The 22,627-nt window shown below is 38.6% G+C and overlaps 1 protein-coding gene across 6 annotated transcripts in view; it reads right to left on the bottom strand.

Annotated features, from left to right (window-relative positions):
- LOC124151490 (sodium/calcium exchanger 3-like) overlaps nucleotides 1-22,627 on the bottom strand; it is a 136,648-nt gene that overhangs the window by 34,728 nt on the left and 79,293 nt on the right. For all 6 annotated transcript variants that reach the window (XM_046523982.2, XM_046523980.2, XM_046523981.2 and 3 more), the window contains exon 2: nucleotides 16,221-16,321. In XM_046523982.2, coding sequence (XP_046379938.1) covers nucleotides 16,221-16,321 — 101 coding nt within the window. The remainder of the gene's footprint in view (nucleotides 1-16,220; nucleotides 16,322-22,627) is intronic.

The raw sequence follows: 22,627 nt of genomic DNA, 5'->3' as shown, positions 1-22,627 counted from the left end.
AAATCAAACTCCGCAAATGCTTCTCAGTGTCCCGACATAATGGCACGATATACTATTCACAAAAAGTTGAGGACCATCCGATTCATTGAAATTACTAGAATTATTGTCAGATGACAGATTAACTAGAGTACTATTAAATAACAGGTTGGTCCTTAACTTTTTTGGAGTAACATATTATGGCACCTGCACTACATATGAATACATTTATCACTTAGTAAGTCCTTAATTATTACAATTACATGACTCACGATGTACATGTGCAAGTTTACACTGTCTGAACTCTTCACAACACATGTAGCTCCCTTTGTGAAAACCTCCAGTACAAAATTAAAGTCTTGTGATGACTTCAAAGACACTCTGCATGACAACATGGCTATTACACAGGAGATTCCGCTGCCAGGTTTATCAGATCTTCCACCACAGTCTCCACGTGGGTCTGATCACTCGTCTAACCCCCTATATTTGATATTCACCATACGGATTTGATCAACCCAAGGAATGTTTTAAAGGGAAGTATCAAAATTAAAAACTCGCAATTTGGGTAAAAGCTTTTTAAGAGGTGTATACATAATTTACAAAAATGAAATGAAAACTATTACTCATAAATAAACTATGGTACTGAAGCTACCTTAAAAACATTTCGATCATAAGGTTTTTGTATAAAAGAATACATATCATATTTGGGTTGTAATTAAGTTCTACAAAGAGGAACAACAGCAAAACCACTGTTAGTCACATTTGGTGATACTGTCAATAAAACATTTTAAGTTTTACCAAAATGTAGGGCAGCCCTAATTTTTTTCACACCAACCTGTAATCAGAAACCCCTAACATAACTTCTGGCTAATTGTGTTTACATTCATATCTGTGTTGGTGCATGATGACTTTAATGACTTTACCTGTCAGTTAGTGTTATCTAACCCACACACAATCAAAAAAAGCAACGATTAGCCTGTTATTGTTCTACTATGTGCCTCATCGGCAGTAACAACATGGTTCTGCCAGCAAATTCTTGTGCCGGAGTATATGTAGAGAACTACCACCCTAACAACTAAGCCTAGCAACCCATGTAAAGAAGGAAATGGTTCATGTAGTCAGGTAAGATGATACCTTACATAGTTTACTGAAACTCTAAAAACCCAGTCCTTTCAAACACACATCATCAGACACTTGATGCACAATTCATACTCCTTCTCTTGATATATGTTCTGTCTTTGAAATGCAAAACATGCACAATTCTTTTGCCTTTTCTGCAGGAAAGCTATAGATTGTCTATCTTCTTATAACAACTGCTTCATAATATATGCTACAGAAAAATAGTACCACAATGCATATATTTGAAAATCTCAGGAATCGTGCATTTTTAGACACTGAAATTGCCAGTGAAACCACATTTTAATCACCTGACACAGTGAGGAGACTAGAAATGGGGAGAAGCAATTTAATCTGAAAAAATACCAATATCCTTAATTGCCCCTATAGCTGTGATTGTTACAAAACTTCCAAAATTGCTGATAAGGCATTAAGACAATATTCACTAATTACCCCTTTGGCATGAGTTTAAATATAAAATTAATATTACGATAAACCATTTAATCAAATGAGTATGGTTATAAAAGATATTTTAAACTCATTATCAAACACTTATTAATGGGATGCTATCAATGAGATTATTATTTTCCATGCAAAACCACTAGAAATGAATATAACCCAATGAATGGCTAGGACCATACTTCAAGATGTCAAAGTCTTATCCCAAAGTGAAAGAGAACTAATGAGAAAGTACTTCTGACTCTGTTGACGTGAAGAGCAGTACAGAGAATCTCAACAAAATGAAGCAAGGTCGCTTCACTTTTCGGTAGCAGATGACTAATTATCACAACTTGAAGATGATGGGAGAAAAGAGAGAATGGACTTAAATACTTGGAATATTGGCCCTTGATCAAAACACTCTAAGCCTTCAAGAGAAACATGTAAGTGTCTCAATGAAGAATCACGGTCAGATCTCTTCATAAATGAGAGGTTTAGGTGGAGTGGATCACTAGGAGTACTCTGAACACCCTGTTTCGTGTTGCACTGGCTGTCAACTGTCCGTATGTGATAACAGTTGCAGTACAAATTGTGAAAAGTAAAGTAAACGTGATGAGTTAAGTGGTAACTTATGGTGCAGATTTCGTCCAGAATTCTGTTCCATTATGATATTAAGCTTCTCTAGTAACTTCCATAAACATAATCACTTCCCCATTTCACAGCTCTGAGGGATATTCTGCAGGGACTTAACAGAAAATGATAAAGAAGCATTTCTGTCAAATCTTAGAAAGACAAGTTAGCAGTGTCAGAGGGTTCCCCTACACAGTAATACAGAACGGGAATCTCACACATCACAAGAATTACCACAGAATTCTGATGAAGAACCATCAACACGCTACAGCCCATCGATGACCTTGTGGGGTCAAGTACAAAGCCCAGCGGGTATAAACATCACTTAAGCATGTTCCAGGAGAATCTCATCTAAAGCAGTTCTGGAATACTGTGGATATCACACAGTTTTTCAGTGACCACAACCAAACCATGAGCAGCTACTCATGGATCAAGTAAAAGCACACTTTCGTGTGTGAAGCAATAGTCTTTTTACAGCCTGATAGGAACACAGAGGTCAAAGAATCTTCTTGAAAGTGACAACAACATGCTATCTTTTACAGCATCCCCCCATCAAGCATGTCCCTCGCATCTGTGTTCATTGATTGAACTTGGTTCCAAGTGTTATGAAACCAAGCTCCTTCATTCAAGGTTCACATCGTGAGAAGGGTCACTTCAACGTCGTCAGCATTTTATGGAAACGTAGTGACAATTCAAAAACACGTCTTCTTTAGGTTTCAAAAGTGGATTCTTAAATGCCAGCTGTGCTCTTAGTGTATTAAAGATTTTTTATATCTAAATTGCAATTTGTTCAATTGAACTCATTGGCCAGTTCCCTCCCATGAAAAATCCAAGTCATGACGTCCAGGAAATCTTTACCTATGAGATAAAAATCTCCTCTGGTCCAAAAGTAATGAGATTTTGGGCCAACTGAAACATTACATTAATATTTCTGTATTTCTGTTTGTTGTCGACTATAGGAGGAATTATTCAAGCGTACAATTATAGATCATTTTGCAGACGTGTTTACTACAATCAGCTGTTCTTTTTGTTGGCACGTGGGAGACAACAATCTGTTGTTACCAAATTTTTAGTCCTTAAACAATGTGTGTTTAGATCGTAATGGAATATATTCTAAGTTATAAGACATGAAATCAAGACCGTTGTAAATGTTGTAAATTCCAGAATTCTAGAATGATATTTTTGAACCACAGTGCTTTCATTAATTTCCCTGTCTATTTCCATCTGTTGTGAGTACCTTATCAGATCATATGTTCATTAGACAGTGAAAATTGTTCGAGGTTCACTCTTTTGTTTCATTACCAACAATTGTGTTTACCAAGTGCAGCAGGCAGAAAAAGTTGACAAGTAACGGTAAGTTGAAAAGACTGTTGACTTCCTGATGTTCATGAGTTACAGTTCAAAGAATAGACACTGAAATTGCCAGTGAAACCACATTTTAATCACCTGACACAGTGAGGAGACTAGAAATGGGGAGAAGCAATTTAATCTGAAAAAATACCCATATCCTTAATTGCCCCTATAGGTGTGATTGTTACAAAACTTCCAAAATTGCTGATAAGGCATTAAGACAATATTCACTAATTACCCCTTTGGCATGAGTTTAAATATAAAATTAATATTACGATAAACCATTTAATCAAATGAGTATGGTTATAAAAGATATTTTAAACTCATTATCAAACACTTATTAATGGGATGCTATCAATGAGATTATTATTTTCCATGCAAAACCACTAGAAATGAATATAACCCAATGAATGGCTAGGACCATACTTCAAGATGTCAAAGTCTTATCCCAAAGTGAAAGAGAACTAATGAGAAAGTACTTCTGACTCTGTTGACGTGAAGAGCAGTACAGAGAATCTCAACAAAATGAAGCAAGGTCGCTTCACTTTTCGGTAGCAGATGACTAATTATCACAACTTGAAGATGATGGGAGAAAAGAGAAAATGGACTTAAATACTTGGAATATTGGCCCTTGATCAAAACACCCTAAGCCTTCAAGAGAAACATGTAAGTGTCTCAATGAAGAATCACGGTCAGATCTCTTCATAAATGAGAGGTTTAGGTGGAGTGGATCACTAGGAGTACACTGAAAAGCCTGTTTCGTGTTGCACTGGCTGTCAACTGTCCGTATGTGATAACAGTTGCAGTACAAATTGTGAAAAGTAAAGTAAACGTGATGAGTTAAGTGGTTACTTATGGCACAGATTTCGTCCAGAATTCTGTTCCATTATGATATTAAGCTTCTCTAGTAACTTCCATAAACATAATCACTTCCCCATTTCACAGCTCTGAGGGATATTCTGCAGGGACTTAACAGAAAATGATAAAGAAGCATTTCTGTCAAATCTTAGAAAGACAAGTTAGCAGTGTCAGAGGGTTCCCCTACACAGTAATACAGAACTGGAATCTCACACATCACAAGAATTACCACAGAATTCTGATGAAGAACCATCAACACGCTACAGCCCATCGATGACCTTGTGGGGTCAAGTACAAAGCCCAGCGGGTATAAACATCACTTAAGCATGTTCCAGGAGAATCTCATCTAAAGCAGTTCTGGAATACTGTGGATATCACACAGTTTTTCAGTGACCACAACCAAACCATGAGCAGCTACTCATGGATCAAGTAAAAGCACACTTTCGTGTGTGAAGCAATAGTCTTTTTACAGCCTGATAGGAACACAGAGGTCAAAGAATCTTCTTGAAAGTGACAACAACATGCTATCTTTTACAGCATCCCCCCATCAAGCATGTCCCTCGCATCTGTGTTCATTGATTGAACTTGGTTCCAAGTGTTATGAAACCAAGCTCCTTCATTCAAGGTTCACATCGTGAGAAGGGTCACTTCAACGTCGTCAGCATTTTATGGAAACGTAGTGACAATTCAAAAACACGTCTTCTTTAGGTTTCAAAAGTGGATTCTTAAATGCCAGCTGTGCTCTTAGTGTATTAAAGATTTTTTATATCTAAATTGCAATTTGTTCAATTGAACTCATTGGCCAGTTCCTTCCCATGAAAAATCCAAGTCATGACGTCCAGGAAATCTTTACCTATGAGATAAAAATCTCCTCTGGTCCAAAAGTAATGAGATTTTGGGCCAACTGAAACATTACATTAATATTTCTGTATTTCTGTTTGTTGTCGACTATAGGAGGAATTATTCAAGCGTACAATTATAGATCATTTTGCAGACGTGTTTACTACAATCAGCTGTTCTTTTTGTTGGCACGTGGGAGACAACAATCTGTTGTTACCAAATTTTTAGTCCTTAAACAATGTGTGTTTAGATCGTAATGGAATATATTCTAAGTTATAAGACATGAAATCAAGACCGTTGTAAATGTTGTAAATTCCAGAATTCTAGAATGATATTTTTGAACCACAGTGCTTTCATTAATTTCCCTGTCTATTTCCATCTGTTGTGAGTACCTTATCAGATCATATGTTCATTAGACAGTGAAAATTGTTCGAGGTTCACTCTTTTGTTTCATTACCAACAATTGTGTTTACCAAGTGCAGCAGGCAGAAAAAGTTGACAAGTAACGGTAAGTTGAAAAGACTGTTGACTTCCTGATGTTCATGAGTTACAGTTCAAAGAATAAGTAACATTTTTCATTTTTTATGGACAAATCTGAAAGCAAACATATCATAGTATATTCTAAACCCTAAATTAAACTTGCTGTTTGGCCACTAGGAACAGTTCAAAATTCATTATTGTTGCACGGTGGCCATTCAAGACAGAGAGTCCATTCATGAAAACTCTTCCGCCAGTGCTGTCTTATTTAAAAGCTGGGCAAATATCTAAAACCAATCGTTTGTGATCTGAAATTTTTAAATATTATTGAGAAAGAGTAGGTACATCCATTAATTTTTGTTTTGTTGTCATTCAAAAATAATAATTTGCTTGTAATTTGAAAGTATACCTACCTTTGATTGTTATTTTTTCTTGATTTGTGGTAGGATTTAAGTGACAAAAAAGTATGTTTTGATAACGTCAGTGTTGAGGAATCGCAGCTAAGTAAATCCCTGCATGTCAAATACAAACATCCCTTTCTAGATAATTTAACACACACATAAATAACTTCAAAATCAACTACAAGATTTAAAAACAATAATTAAATGAAAATCAAACACGAGGGAATACTTGAGTGTTAACTGTGTTATTGATTTCTGTAAACCAAGAGAAATCCAATGCACTTCGAGCAGAGATACGTTTTGAAGGAAGTGGAGACAGTGATAGCAAGAAGGAAATTAGTGTGACTTGAAATTACAAAATCTCCTTGTGTTGATGGCGGTTGCACAGGAAACACACTCATCTTGCTAATTTGTGAAAAAGCATCAGTCTTCCTATGAGAAACAGTTGAGTGCATGTCACAGCCTGCAAATGGATAGCATACTTCATAACCTTTTAAAGGAATAGCTATTTTCTTTCATCATACTGATTTATGGTAACAAGAGATTTAAACAGCTAAACAAAAAGGACACTTGTATCTGTGAGTGAGTGAATAAATGCTGTTTAAGTGATATTTAAGTCATATCACAGAAGTCTGTAAATAAATGAGTCTAGACCAGACAAACCAGTGATTGACACCATGTGCAACAAGTAACATTGGGGCATAATGACATGCAATAAGTCAAGTCACTGAGTCTGTCTGACCATCCAATCCATTTCAGTCGACTCATTTGAGTCTCTTGACTCAGAGGAGGTATTGCCGGTCCAGTAGCAAGTAGAAGATAGATTCAGATACTCCCCGAGTTTTACCTTGGCCACCACTCCATCATGCACACACCTGGTGTCATTAGCATATGTTTCAAGCCATTTATCAGAGCACACACCTGGTGTCATTAGCATATGTTTCAAGCCATTTATCAGAGCGGATCCTTGAAATAGTCGGTTCCATCTCTTTGTATGTTCTTGTGATGCAGGTGAGAGCCCTGAGGGTACTGGCCTCATAACCTATCATTCGGGCCAGACATGACAGCTGATGCAAAACAAAGAACATAATTTGGAAGACAGTAATGAACCAAATAGACAGTTACGTTACATTTAAACTGTGTCCTGAAACACAATTCATGAATTTTTCAACTACTCTAATTTCACTCACAGCTCCCACGCCTCAACAGATTCCCCTCAATTTGTTACAGCTGGATTCCCTGTTTGAGACAATTTGTGGTCATAACTTTAACACATGCCATTTTCCTTACGGATCTTGAGTAACAAATTTTGTTGTATGCATCCTTAATACATTCAGTACCTCAGAAAAATCTGGCAACACATTCATCCAAAAGTATAGAAATCATTTGTCCTATTTTGGCAGGCCTGATTATTTCATTCTCAAGTACAGCCCCAATACAGAGGTCTTGTGCATGTAGGCCTGCCATTAGATCACTGTGCATATTAATGTTAACACACCCTAAAAGCATTGTATACAGAATCTGCGTGTCGGATAAATCAGCCCTGTGAGGAGTAAATGTATCCTTGATAACCCAATGAACAGACCTTATCTTCATACATGCACCACCAGTCAAATATCACCCCTGGGAGATTGGCCGACCATTTTGGACTTGCCAAGATGAATTAATGGCTACAAAAAGATTGATCTAGGAAGTGAAACCTGACCTGGTGAGTGAGAGCCTTAAGACTATACTCCTGCTAATCCACTTCCACTGGGATAACTGACCAAGATGGTGAGAAATGAGGTCTTAAACACTTCAGGAAGTAAATCCAGTACTGAGTACACAGAAAAACAAGAAACAAAATCTGAACACAAAAACAAATCTTTTGCCAATTAACTTGCAAGTGCATTATCACAATGTGAGAATAAGTCCACGGATGAGAACTCCACACCTTTCCCTTTGAAACACTGGGGACTTAAAGCAACACAATACTGCAAGCTTTTCCGCTCGAAGGTAACTATTTACAAACTCCATATCCCCCATGGAGAATATCTGAGAATTTATATTCAGCTTTGGCAATAAAACATCTTAATCCTGTCGTTTTTATTTGCTTGATATTTCCAATTGTTTGACTAGTTCTAGGAACTATTTTCCTCAAGTGGACTGAGTTCTATGCTTTATAGATCTGCTAGCTGATACTTGCATAATATAAAATCATTAAAACCATAACTTGCAAGATGAATATTGATTCAGCAGAGCCTATTTAGAGAGGCAATACACACACACAGGAATATGATATGATCATATGGACTAAAAAAGTCCAATTTGAAAACTCAATTAAAAAAGAAACATTTAAAAGTTTAACATTAGCATGGTACTCTATCCCACCCACTTATTTGAAGACCAAAATGTTATCAAATGTCATAAAGGCAATGTTGTAAGGTTTTAATCATAGACACATACTGCTGCCCTGACAAGAGTATTTCTTCATGTCATCATTAATACAGGACTGATAAGGCGACAGCACGACACCTTACAATGAGGTGGGGGAACACTCCGGTCAATGTGATTCAGGGAATGCATTATGTGTCTGGAGCAAAGTATAATCATGATGGTGAGCTAAACCCAGAACAGCAAGTGACACAACAGCGACAGCTAACCTATCTTGCATTCACATGAAATAGTTAGTATGTAGCCATCTGCATGACACATGAATCATATGCTGCCATTTCAAATCGACAATAAATCCAGGTTATACCACCTACGCCTTCAGGGCAACTAAATCTTGGTACCTGTCGTATAAGCTCTATGCAAACCAGTAACACCCACAGGTTATTGCTCTCTACAATGACAATATTTCACAATGTTGCCATTTGTCATCAGTATCTACCAGCCAGTAATCTGCCTGCAGAGCTTCATCAGGCGGTGACATTTGAGCATATGTGATCAAATAGTGCAAGAGCTGCCGCAAGTGAAGAGCAGCGGTCACTCGACTTCCGTGAACCTCTCATCCGATGGACAAATACCACTTACATATTGCCTATCAGCAAAGACAAACTCTGGCTTTGTCTCCGCTTCCAGGAGCTAATGACCAGGGCCGTTCTTGTCCTGTTCACTGTGGACACACCAAGATGCCATCAGAGGGTATAATTGATACTGTTTACCCCTGGGTGGATGACTTTCACCTACAAGAGTCCTGGCTTTTCTCAGGAGGAGGAAAGGTCATAATCTAGCCCTTGATTAGGCAGACCACTGAGTGAGATGAACACTGAGCGATATATCCTTCATTAATGGATTGTACTGATGATGATATAAATCACCATGCCTTAATTAAATGGAAATCATTATTGAAATCACAACTAGATAGATAGATAGATAGATAGATAGATAGATAGATAGATAGATAGATAGATAGATAGATAGATCCTATTATTACACTATCTGGGTATGAAAACGTGTTTATCCAGCACTAGCAATCAGCTGTACCAAAGCGCTACGCTTATGGTTCTATGAATTCAAAATATCTATTGTAAAAGCTGCAACTAAAAAAACACAATATTCCTGACAAAATGATAATTTAAAATACAATTTCTTTCAACCATTGTGTCAAAATTCGTTGAAATTGTCCAAATTGTAGTTTTGAACTTAATCACCAGTAGATTGGGAGAAAACATGTGTACAGCTGATTGATTTTTCCGGCTTAGCTTACGAGAAAATACATGTGTTAATCTTAATCTCTGCATATGAAACAAAGCCTTGGAGAGCAGGAAATACAGTCTGAAAGGTAAATCATCATGGCTTTATTGACCAAGTTTGTTATACCTGTTTTTCACCTGAATTCACTGAAGTGATACAATTTACTTTTTAACTGCGCATAACACTCCACAAATCCTTTTTTACACTGTGAACCATCAACAATGACAATATTCTAAAATGTTTTCAAACTCTGATACACAATGTGTGGCGTAGATCCTGTAAGGTAGGCCGAGCATGTACTGTTGTGTTGGTCATCTACCCACTATAACTCCACCTAGGTTAAGCCGCTGATCGTCTGCTCATAAATTATTTGGACCCAATAGGCAACATTATAGTGAGGGATGACTGTATAATCTATATTTCTATAAAAGAAAATGTTCATACAAGATAAAATCAATGCCAGATGAAAAACTGTTAACCGTTAACTGGGGATAAGAAATCAAATATTTATCATTTAGACTCAATTTGAAAATTATTTCTGTACATATTTCCCAAATACAAAGCTTATTGTGCTTCATCAGAGATAAAAACAACATTCTTTATTTAAGTTGAAAAGGAGCCCTTATAAGTGAGATGGGAGTTTCAGAACCTGTGGAAAATCTAGACTTGCCTCAATTACATTGAGTGTTGGGTGGAAAGGAAATAACATGGTTTTGGGACTGAGATAGGGTACATAAGTCCACACAATGCTTCAGGTCTTCACACGGTCATCCCATGTGAACAGTTGACAGCTGGTGAGCAAATAGGGTTTTGCTTTGTAGATGGTTTCCTTAAAAGGTCAAGTATTGTTTTGGAAATGTAACTCACAAAACGTTGGTGAATCATTACACCCTAGAACCTTTCCTGCTAACAGTGTAACTCAGCAGACATAACTGATCATCAGATCAATAACTGTCTCTTTGACAAAACCCTGGGTACTTGGTGCCCATTCTGCCCCAGAACGCCTTTCAAATATACCTGGCAGGCAATCAGGAGATTCTGAAGTAAGACATATTGACCAGATCTACCATTGCTATCAACTGCCAGTTCCATTACCTCAACACTGTAGGGTCTGTCACGCAGTCCCTGCCTGGAGTCCTGTAACTGGGGTGAAAGCTGAGAAAATAAAACTGTTTGTCCTCCTTGGACACAAGATTAAAACTAAGAGGTTGTCAATGATTGAACAGAAAGCCAATATTTCCGTGACAGAGAGCTCCATCCTATGCCCATGCCAAACCATGAACCCCGGACAAGAGAATTAATCAACTCGCATGGTCACTTCCATTGAAGTAAATGCCATCCAAGCCCTCTTCAATACCCTCTACCACTGTGGCCATTCTTCATTCTCCTTGACTTGGGAGGGCAGTGAACTAGGGGAACTACCTAGTGTACCATTTGTAAGAGTGAGTGAGTGAGTATGGTTTTATGGCGTCTTTAGAAATATTCCAGCAATATCACAGCGTGGGACACCAGAAATCTATGTCACACAAGGTGCCCAGGTCGGGACTAGAACCCAGGGCTTTGACCCCACGGGACCTCTGAGACAGAATATGAAGGCCACACCTTTTTAAAAACACTTTTTTATGTATTTGCTTACATTAAAGCAGGTTGGCAGATCTTCATACATACATACACATACACACACACACACACACACACACACACACACACACACACACACACATAAATAATGCATCTACAGTAATGCAGTAATGGTAGAATCATGACTGTATGACATCACACATGAAGGTTACTCTATAGCAATGTTGAACAACAACTACTTGCATTCTTAACAATAAACAAAATGCAAATGGTCATAAATGCAGTAAATCCTCCTGATTGACAAGATACTTCTGATTGGTGATACTTCTCTAAGCGACAAATTAATTTTCTGAGCACTTTTCCAGATGTACGAGGCCCCCATTTGGAACATGTATCAAGAATACCAATGTTCTATTCACAGAGGATCAGGCACTTGCCTAATAAATAATATTGCAAGTGATTTCATGATATTTGATTGGCTAACCAAGCAAATTTTTGGGAATTTTTTGCATCCATGTTTCCATAAAATCATCAGCCATGCCAACCAACAAACTACTGTTTCCTGTGATAATGGAGTAGATGGGTCTTGTGGTGCATCATCGTCCTGGACAAGGTCACCGATTTCGTATTATTGTCTACAGTTTTTTTAAGCACTACACATTTGATAAAAATATAGTGTGTAAAGTTATTATATTATCATTGACATATTTATTTATACAAGTTGACTTCAATATTTGTTTGCTTCTATGGAGGATTTGTGCAATTAGTGTGCACACCATTTTTTCATGTTTATACCTCCATAAACTCAAAAAGAACATGTCAAAGTGTGAATTCTCATAAATAAGTCAACAATAATGAATACCAGACATTTATGAGCTACATAACATAGCACCAGTATTATACCGACTAGCATCATCAGATCACACTCCAACACGACAGTACGTCAGGAAGTGGCACAGTGAACTCAACCCAGCAGACATCATGACAGGCTCTCATATTTACCTTACAGGAGGCTCACAATTACACTGCATATCAACAGGCAACAGATTTCAGTCGGAGGTTATACATCTGGTACCACTACATCTTACAGCTTTGGCTTACTCATCAAATCAACCAATTTTTCATGAAATTCCAAGTCTGTATGGTGCCAGCTACCTTTTTTAAAATAGAACAAAAGCTTTTCCTCCATGTAATACATCAAAGCATGTGCTTACCAAAGTGGGTTAACAGTGAGAAAGCTATGTATTTACATTGTAAGGATCCACCATAGAATAATGCTTAGCCTCTGAAAATATAGAATCAAACAACTCCACCTAGATTGAAAAGGAGCCCCAGTGAGATGGGAGATTCATAACCTGTGGAAATCTGGACTTGATTCATTTAAGGTTGTCGGGCCAGCGTTGCAGTCAGGGCTGGGCAGAAAGGAAGTATTATGGTTCAGGGACTGTGAGACAGACTAGCATCCACCAAAGAAATCCAAAATAATGAATGTGGACCAATAGTCCCAATGTGTCCTGCAAGTTTAAAAGCTGCCAGAAATAATTCAGAAAGTTGTCACAAATGCTGCCAATAAATAACCACAATTGTTTTGTTTTGGGGATATTGGGAGTTAAAAAGACACACTGTAAAAAAACAATAACCAAATTGCCACACACAAGAGAGCTTAAGCATTAGACAAAGGCTGACAGATCTGCAAGAAAAACTCTGCAGGATCCATGAATTCGTCTGTCTCAAACAGTCTCATGCATACGCCTTTGCCTGCGAACCTTGAATGATGTTCAATTTACATTTGCAAGAAGCTGAGCTTTGAGGTTTCTTTTGAGTTAAAATATCAGATTCATTTCTATGTTTATTCATAAGTATTTTCATACCTCTAAGACAAAGCAGTGTCTGGATCTTATGCCACATGTTAACTGATGCATATATGCAAAAACTAAAGTAGGATATTGACCTCCTACAAAGCACTTGCAACCACAAATGAGTCCAATCTAGACTATATTTTTCCTGAAGCTTGCCTCTCTCATGTACAACTTACAAGATGTACAGTTCATTATTTCAGGAGCGATCCCAATAGACGAATGTAACAGTCCTTGTGAAATCACTCAGCTTACTTCCCTTCACACATTTACCTTAGGATTTGAGACTAACATTAAGTAATAAGCTGGATCATGTATTTTCCTGTGTTCCTGTGTATATCCTCCTAGAAGCAGTGAGTCTGATGCCTTCACATAATGCAGTGTACATGGGAAACCTATCAAGGTCGACACTAGCTAATGGGAAAGTCAGCACAAGAATCCTGCTAATATGCGCCATTTTTTGGTCCCTATTGAACTGACACTATCGTGTCTTTGTGGCTTTAACGACATATATTACGTCACTTCATCGACATTAAAGAAGTGACCAAAAATCACCCAAATAATGTCAAAAGAGCAGAGACCAGAAGATACAAGTACAGTATACAAACCTTCTTTAACTATTGCTATTGTGGCTTCTTACTGAAATGTCCCTGTACCCTTAACATGGAGCAAAATTCCTGGATGTTTTATCCATTTGCCCAAAAAGTAGAATGTATTTTTAGTTCAGTATGTAGGTAAAACTGGAACCTATATCCTCAAGGTAAAGCACACAGTCTCCGCAAGGTGGAAAAGATTCACTATAACCAAACAGCTCATGAGGAGTCTAGAACAGATCTCAGCAGACAAATTCCCCATACAAGACTCAGTACAATAACTCAGTCCTAATATCGACAGATTATTCCCCCCAAACACCTACATAATATTTATGTTGTTTTCTGATGACATTCCATTACTAAAACACTAATTGATAAATCATAAAATTCCCACTATTCACTATGTCAATATTCCTTATATTTTTAGCAGACCTTCCAGTCAGCTTGCAACTGACCTTCCACAGGTCGCAAGTGACCTTCCACAGCCCACAACAAACCTCCCACAGCTCACAACTGACCTTCCTCAGCCCACAACAAACCTCCCACAGCCCACAACAAACCTCCCACAGCCCACAACCGACCTCCCACAGCCCACAACCGACCTCACTCAGCCCACAACCGACCTCCCACAGCTCACAGCTCAAACCAACCTCCCACAGCTCACAACCGACCTCCCACAACTCACAGCCCACAACAAACCTCCCACAGCCCACAACAAACCTCCCACAGCCCACAACCGACCTCACACAGCCCACAACCGACCTCACTCAGCTCACAACCAACCTCCCACAACTCACAGCTCACAACCAACCTCCCACAACTCACAGCTCACAACCAACCTCCCACAACTCACAGCCCACAACCGACCTCCCACAGCTCACAACTGACCTTCCTCAGCTCACTCAACCAACAACACCTCCGACATAATCTATATCTTTCCAGCAACGTTCAGGAAGGAAGCCACTAAATGACCTGTTAGGTTTTCGTTAGGGAACAGTCGATATATACCCTAACAAGGCAATGAGCAAATTTCTCTCCACACAGCAACTAAAAATCTTTTCCTGGTGAGAACATGACGCTCGACACGCAACTCCTTCCCAGTTGATGAAGTCCCTCTTGTTAATCATAACAGAATGACATGTGGGTAACCATGACAGCTTCCTAAGCTAATGCAATAATTGTTAGTAAAGGTATAGAGTAACAGCTAAGCAACATCATGGCCCAGGCTATAATTGTGCATTTCAGGCGCGACACAGATAAACTATTTATCATTCCATAAAAAGTCTTAGATTTAAATAAATGTAATTAAGTTGTAGAATCTATCAATTCAATTAATAAAAAATATCTACCTATCCAAATTAGAAAACATATTGATGACTATTTTCATGAATGATGAATAGCCCAAAACGACAGATTGCAAATCGTAAGAGAAATGTTACTTCTTAGAGACATTATTGAATGTTTTCTGTGTTTGTTTGTTTGTTGTGTAACGCAGTACACAGCAATATTCCAGCTATATGACTGCAGTCTGTATATATTCGAGTCTGGACCAGACAATACAGTGACTGACATCATGAGCATCGATCAACGCAATTGGGATGCGATGACATGCATGAGCCAAGTCTGTGAGTCTGATCACCCGATCCCATTTAAGTTGCCTCTTACGACAAGCATAGTCTCCTTTTACAGCAAGCATAGGTTGCTGAAGATCTATTCTACCCTGGACCTTCACGGGTCGAATGTTTTCTGTGAATGAAACAGCATCCAGGCATTTCACCAAATAGTACTGGTGCAGCCTAATCACAAAGTCATTTGTCTCATGGTCGTTAATGTGTGAGCATGAGTAATCAGGATACTTGTGGCTATCTACCACCAACAGGTTTACCCACATGCAGGGCTGATTAGCTTGATTTGCTGTCCACAGCCATAGTGGTAATGGAGACATAACAAACATCTCTGTCCACTTACACCCACAATAAACAAATAGAACTTATAGAATGTTGTCCTTGAGACAGCATGTGACATGCCCACATCTACAGCATGGCTGCCCACACTCTGCTGTGATGATTGCATCATGTCAACACTATTGCACACACACACAACTGCTGGGACAACTGCTAGGACTGAAGACAGCTGTTCAAGGATTCATTATTTTACACTTCATGAAATCTCAAATATTTTTACGTCACAATGTTTGCAGGGTGTACCATCAGATACATTGTCTACATGCGATATTACTGAAAAGAAAACAATTAACATTATCATTATATGATGAAGTCATGCATATAACCTTAAGTTCCTTTCATTTATTAGATGTTTTGATATCTTCATGACAAATATATATGGCAGCAAGTCTACCATAATCTCAAATGAACGCTCCTGAAAAAGACAACAAAGCCAGATCTGTGTTGAAAACTGAGCATTACCTGAGCCTTTTCGAACCAGGTATGGCTCATCCAGGATGACAGTGAAGTGTTCAGATTTCTCGTACTCTTCATCATCAATAATACGTATCCTTATCTCTTGTCTGAAACAAATGATAACACAATTAACAATGGTGACAATGAAATAATTAAGTCCTATAAACAAAACAGTTGCTTCCTGAAATGTAAATGAAAATTAACTTAAAGGTAGCCATACAAATGTAGCCGTACAAAGGTAGCCATAACAGCTGGAATGGAACAAATACACAGGGTACCATAAAATGTTCCTAAATCTGTCAGTTGAAGTACGACTTGATGTCACACTAAGTACGACATGGTGAGTCTTTAAGGGCTATTCCTATTCACATCTGTCACACTAAGTACGACTTGATGACAGTCTCTAAGGGCTATTCCTATTCACATCTGTCACACTAAGTACGACTTGATGACAGTCTCTAAGGGCTATTCCTATTCACTTTTGTCACGCTAAGTACGACTTGATGACAGTCTCTAAGGGCTATTCCTATTCACATCTGTCACACTAAGTACGACTTGATGACAGTCTCTAAGGGCTATTCCTATTCACATCTGTCACACTAAGTACGACTTGATGACAGTCTCTAAGGGCTATTCCTATTCACATCTGTCACACTAAGTACGACTTGATGTCACACTAAGTACGACTTGATGACAGTCTTTAAGGGCTATTCCTATTCACATCTGTCACACTAAGTATGACATGGTGAGTCCTTAAGGGCTATTCCTATTCACATCTGTCACACTAAGTATGACTTGATGACAGTCTCTAAGGGCTATTCCTATTCACATCTGTCACACTAAGTATGACATGGTGAGTCCTTAAGGGCTATTCCTATTCACATCTGTCACACTAAGTACGACTTGATGACAGTCTCTAAGGGCTATTCCTATTCACATCTGTCACCCTAAGTACGACTTCATGACAGTCTCCAAGGGCTATTCCTATTCACATCTGTCACACTAAGTACGACATGGTGAGTCTCTAAGGGCTATTCCTATTCACATCTGTCACACTTAGTACGACTTGATGACAGTCTCTAAGGGCTATTCCTATTCACATCTGTCACACTAAGTATGACATGGTGAGTCCTTAAGGGCTATTCCTATTCACATCTGTCACACTAAGTACGACTTGATGACAGTCTCTAAGGGCTATTCCTATTCACATCTGTCACCCTAAGTACGACTTCATGACAGTCTCCAAGGGCTATTCCTATTCACATCTGTCACACTAAGTACGACATGGTGAGTCTCTAAGGGCTATTCCTATTCACATCTGTCACACTAAGTATGACATGGTGAGTCCTTAAGGGCTATTCCTATTCACATCTGTCACACTAAGTACGACTTGATGACAGTCTCTAAGGGCTATTCCTATTCACATCTGTCACACTAAGTATGACATGGTGAGTCCTTAAGGGCTATTCCTATTCACATCTGTCACACTAAGTACGACTCGATGACAGTCTCTAAGGGCTATTCCTATTCACATCTGTCACACTAAGTATGACATGGTGAGTCCTTAAGGGCTATTCCTATTCACATCTGTCACACTAAGTACGACTTGATGACAGTCTCTAAGGGCTATTCCTATTCACATCTGTCACCCTAAGTACGACTTCATGACAGTCTCCAAGGGCTATTCCTATTCACATCTGTCACACTAAGTACGACATGGTGAGTCTCTAAGGGCTATTCCTATTCACATCTGTCACACTAAGTGCGACATGGTGAGTCTCTAAGGGCTATTCCAATTCACATCTGTCACATCTGAGGGCCTGAATACAAACAAACGGACATGGCAAACACCTGATCCCTTACACAGAGCCCTTGTTTTAGTTATAGTGATGGTACCAGCTGTTCACTAAAAAGGTAAGCAGGTCAATAGAAAGGAAAGCCTATTGGTAAAACTCATTGTAAATGAAGGATGCATTCAATCAGGTTCAAGTTCAGCTACATCTGCATGTTTGGTTTATACTTATGTAAGTTTCATTGCACAAATAAATTTCCAAAGTTTCATAAAGACACCGAAAAGACTTCTGGAGACAGGGTACACAGGCTGTTGAGTACATCGCCCACCTTACACTAAGCAAGGAGTGAAACAAATGAAACAAACACTGAAATGTTCACAGGAACAAATGAGTTGTCTCGTATTCCTGGACCATCAATAGGATTAGCGTAAGTCTGAAATCTGAGCTCTCCCTCTCTATCGTACTTGGTATTGATAAAGGTTTAAGTGATTTACAGAATGACATGGGTCGTAAGTCCTTAGCTGATAGCCACTGATGACAAATCTGGAAGTCTTGCTCTACATGTTTCTCAACATAGACAAGTCCTTCCCTATGTTTTCACAGAGGATAATTAGCCTTAAACTGCATTGAGCTGCCTGCTGCTATAAACAAATCTTTTCTCACAAACACCTGGTATCATCACTATTTGATAGTGATTTATAAACACATGCTCATCATATAGTTGGAATCGTACTATCGACCCTGTTACTAGCAGAGATTTAAGGATATGGAATGGGTTTTGTAACTTTTATTCACATCATTTGCCGACGCCAAATATTTTTCAGGATATTCCTTTACCAAATATTCAGTAACTCATGCAAGTATATCACTGTCTGACCATACATGGCAGTTAGTAAATACAATAAACTAGGGTTATAACAAACTCAATGGGACCTATAATTTGTATGTATAATTATATCTGTCTTTTGTTACACGCATTTCGACCGTCACACATCTTGGATCACACATGATGTTCCTCGATAAATGACTTGATATTAAGTGTGCACTGTACATGTACTATGTTTATTCATCATACTTAACATAAATAAAAACACGTTTCACAGACACAAGAGTCACTGGCTTTCATTCAGGGAGTCGGTGATTTTATTTTGGACATTTGTTGAAATACGGATTTCATCAAATGTTGCCTAAATATCAGAGTCTGACTCTGTAAGCAATATCACAGCTTTATCATGGCAGGTTTAGAAGAAACAAATATCCCTTTTCACCATAGTTCAGGCCCACAACATAAATACAGTGATAATCTCCTTTGACCACAGCCTTACTGTATAACGAAGCACAGATGATGTGCCAAGAGCAATGAAATAAGACGTTACAGTCATTAGGCTTGTGCACAGCATTGAGTCTTGAGATGGCTGTTGCTACACTTTGGTCACATGTCAAGGCAAGATGTCTCCACTATGACTTGCCTACATAGTACAGCAGCAATCAATATCAATTTGGTGTCATGGTGATCACCTTCATAGTGATGGACTTTTATTGTTGTGTTGGATATTCTCGACCATCTACTTGCCTTACATTAGATGACAGGGATTGGAAATTTAATTCCAGTTATTGGACATGATGTGTGGGATGTCAAATGAAGAAGACAGGAAATAGCTGTTGAGCATTAATAAAGGATGGCATCAGAGCTGGGACGAGTCCAAATTTAATACCCGGGTACCCACCTCTCTATTACACGACCCTCCCCGGGTACCCTCTAGAGGTCTCAAGAGTTGGATACAAAATGTCCGATTGGGAATAGTGTGACCGTAGCCCTGGTAAAATGTATCTAGATACATGTATTAAATGCTCTGGTCATGCATACAATGAAGTTGACTGAAGTTGTATTTTTATTCAAACCTATAAAGGTCATAAGCAATGGTGCTAAGTCAGAAAGAAATGCGAACATTAGTGACTTGTAGTGTAACCATAGAGTTCCAGATATTGTTTGTCATTAAACAATATCTCACGTGACTAACCACGGGTCCAGGTAGTCCTGTGGGTATCCGTGTCCTACTCAGGACCCACCCGACCCGCGTACCTGAGCCCCGTCCCAGCCCAGTTGGCATATTGCTCTTTTCAAAATTAGGACAGTATCTCAGTGTCTACCATACATGAATAAGAAACCTGTAGCCTGAAACTGAATCTCTCCAACACATGCAGAAGCGGGAAAGAAACAATCAGGTCTCGGGCAAGGATTCCTAAACAAATAATGATAGGCACAATGACAGATTAAAAATATACATCTTTATCTGAAATATCAAGAACAGGAGAGATATGGACTCGATTATTGATTTGCTAAATGTTGAATCGATTATCCATAACATCAACATCTGTGACTTTTTGTCTTATTGCAGGAAATTCATTGTGATTTGTTGAACCATCATGGGTTTACATGATGCCCCAATCAGTGCCATTGCTCACAACATTTCAAGGCCTGTGTGATGGCTATCTGGGTTACCATGACAAAGAACTGTTGTCACCGTCAGGCCGTGATTGATGTCCATAAGCTGAGTCGATGACAAATATTCATCAGTGCAAGTCATTTACTAATAGAACAATAAACCATTGGGTCTTTGTCCAGTCAGCATTAGTGGGATAACATGATTATCCTATGATGAAAGCTCTACAAGTAGGTTGACCTACATCAACACTACTTTCCAAATAGATAATTACCAAAAAAGTATTTGTGCTGAGAATCTAGAATAATGCGTGTTCCCTGGTATGATGGAACACTATAAAAGACCTGCAGTGATAGTAACTGCTTCTCACAAAACAGTTTGGACTTGGACCGTGTAAAGGGTTTAGGAGGCCACATTTAGATTATTAATGACATTGACCATTTTCACCTCACAATCCAACATGATACCCTGTTCTGTTACCATTGACTTCCACTCAAGCCAAAAATGTTTGTTTTCCTGACATGACAATAAAGCTATCATTCTATCTCTTGCTAACACTCTACTAACTATGCCGGTCCCAATGATACACACATCATTTGCCAGAGCTGGCTATTACTGAGCAACATAATTCTTGAGTGAGTGAGTGAGTTGGGTGCAACACTGCTTTGAACAGTATTCTAGCCATATCAAGGCTTGTCAGCATGGTGTGGGAGGAAAGACCGAACCTATGCACTGTCTCAGATGTTTACCACTTTGGTGCATCCCACAAGAATGGGTATGGTGCTGACCTAGAAACATAATCAGAGCGAACCAGGATTGGAACCAACTATGACAGGTTTCTGGTGTGCCCAAGGGATGCAACTCTGCACTGCGACTTGGCCACCCGTGCCAACCTTATTCTTGAAATAGACATGATCAAACAATGCATTAGTCCACACCCAAGCTGAATTATTGACACACAGCAACTAATGGACATCCAAGGGATGCAACTCTGCACTGCGACTTGGCCACCCGTGCCAACCTTATTCTTGAAATAGACATGATCAAACAATGCATTAGTCCACACCCAAGCTGAATTATTGACACACAGCAACTAATGGACATCTTTCTCATAACCCTTGGGAAATACACTTCATCTTCATCGAAAAAACTAACATAAATGTTCCATATATCACAATGTCTCAGCAGGGGTTACCCACTCAGCCTTGATGCAATGTGTGACACATTACATTCAGGATAACTGGACCGGTTGATTCAAGTCAGGTTCCATATGCACTCCACTAATTCAACTGTGTGGTTGTACCCTGGTCAAGTTCATCTGTTAGCCCCTGACCTATCCACCATATCTAGAGTTTACTGGTACATGGACAAACATTCCCGCAGGTCAATAAATCACTAGAATTAGCCCTACCACTAATTATCTCATTCAATCAACCAGTCAAGGCATGCAATGACTGTTGAAAGTGTTGGCAATGTTGCCAGTGAAACGAAGAACAAAATACTGATTACAAGGGTTCTGCCTGGAGATTAAGTCCATTAATCCCATAAAAGTGTAACATAGCAATCTTTATACTAATAAAAACTGCAGACTAGTCACATATCCTACACATACATTTGCATGATGATCTGTTTGTTCACACCATACAGCTGAACCTTGACATAACTCTGTATATAAACACTGCGTTCCAGCCTAAATTCACCAAATTATTCTTAAACTACTAAGTCTAAGCAATAATTCTTTATTATCCCACTATGCAAATGGAAATTACGCACAAATTTGTGATATTTCTCACATATCCAATAGAATATCAATACAATGTTGTCACTAATCTAGAAATGATTTTTATTAGAGTAACATAAATCACGTTGTATCCAAAAGGGTTAAAACAAAATGAGGCAGTTGCTTTGATGGAATCTATTGAAAAAAGTAAATTTCCCAAATCATGCACCACCAATATCTAATGGATGGACAAAAAACATCCAGTGGATCGATAGCAAATTAGACTGCAGATTTGCTAGCTAAGTGTATCCCTCATTAAAGGGAATAAAAAATGTGCAAACTAAACACGAAAAGACAACCTGTATCAATATTTATACATGCTGAATGCAGTTTAATCTAATGCACAAGTATCAATACTCACACACACTGAAAGCAGTTTAATCTCATGGACTAGTA

This window comes from Haliotis rufescens, unplaced genomic scaffold (assembly GCF_023055435.1).
Source record: "Haliotis rufescens isolate VD_foot unplaced genomic scaffold, xgHalRufe1.0.p SCAF_3, whole genome shotgun sequence".
Lineage (NCBI taxonomy): Eukaryota > Metazoa > Mollusca > Gastropoda > Lepetellida > Haliotidae > Haliotis > Haliotis rufescens.
Note: the sequence above shows the minus strand (reverse complement) of the source record. Positions and strands in the feature narration are given on the sequence as shown.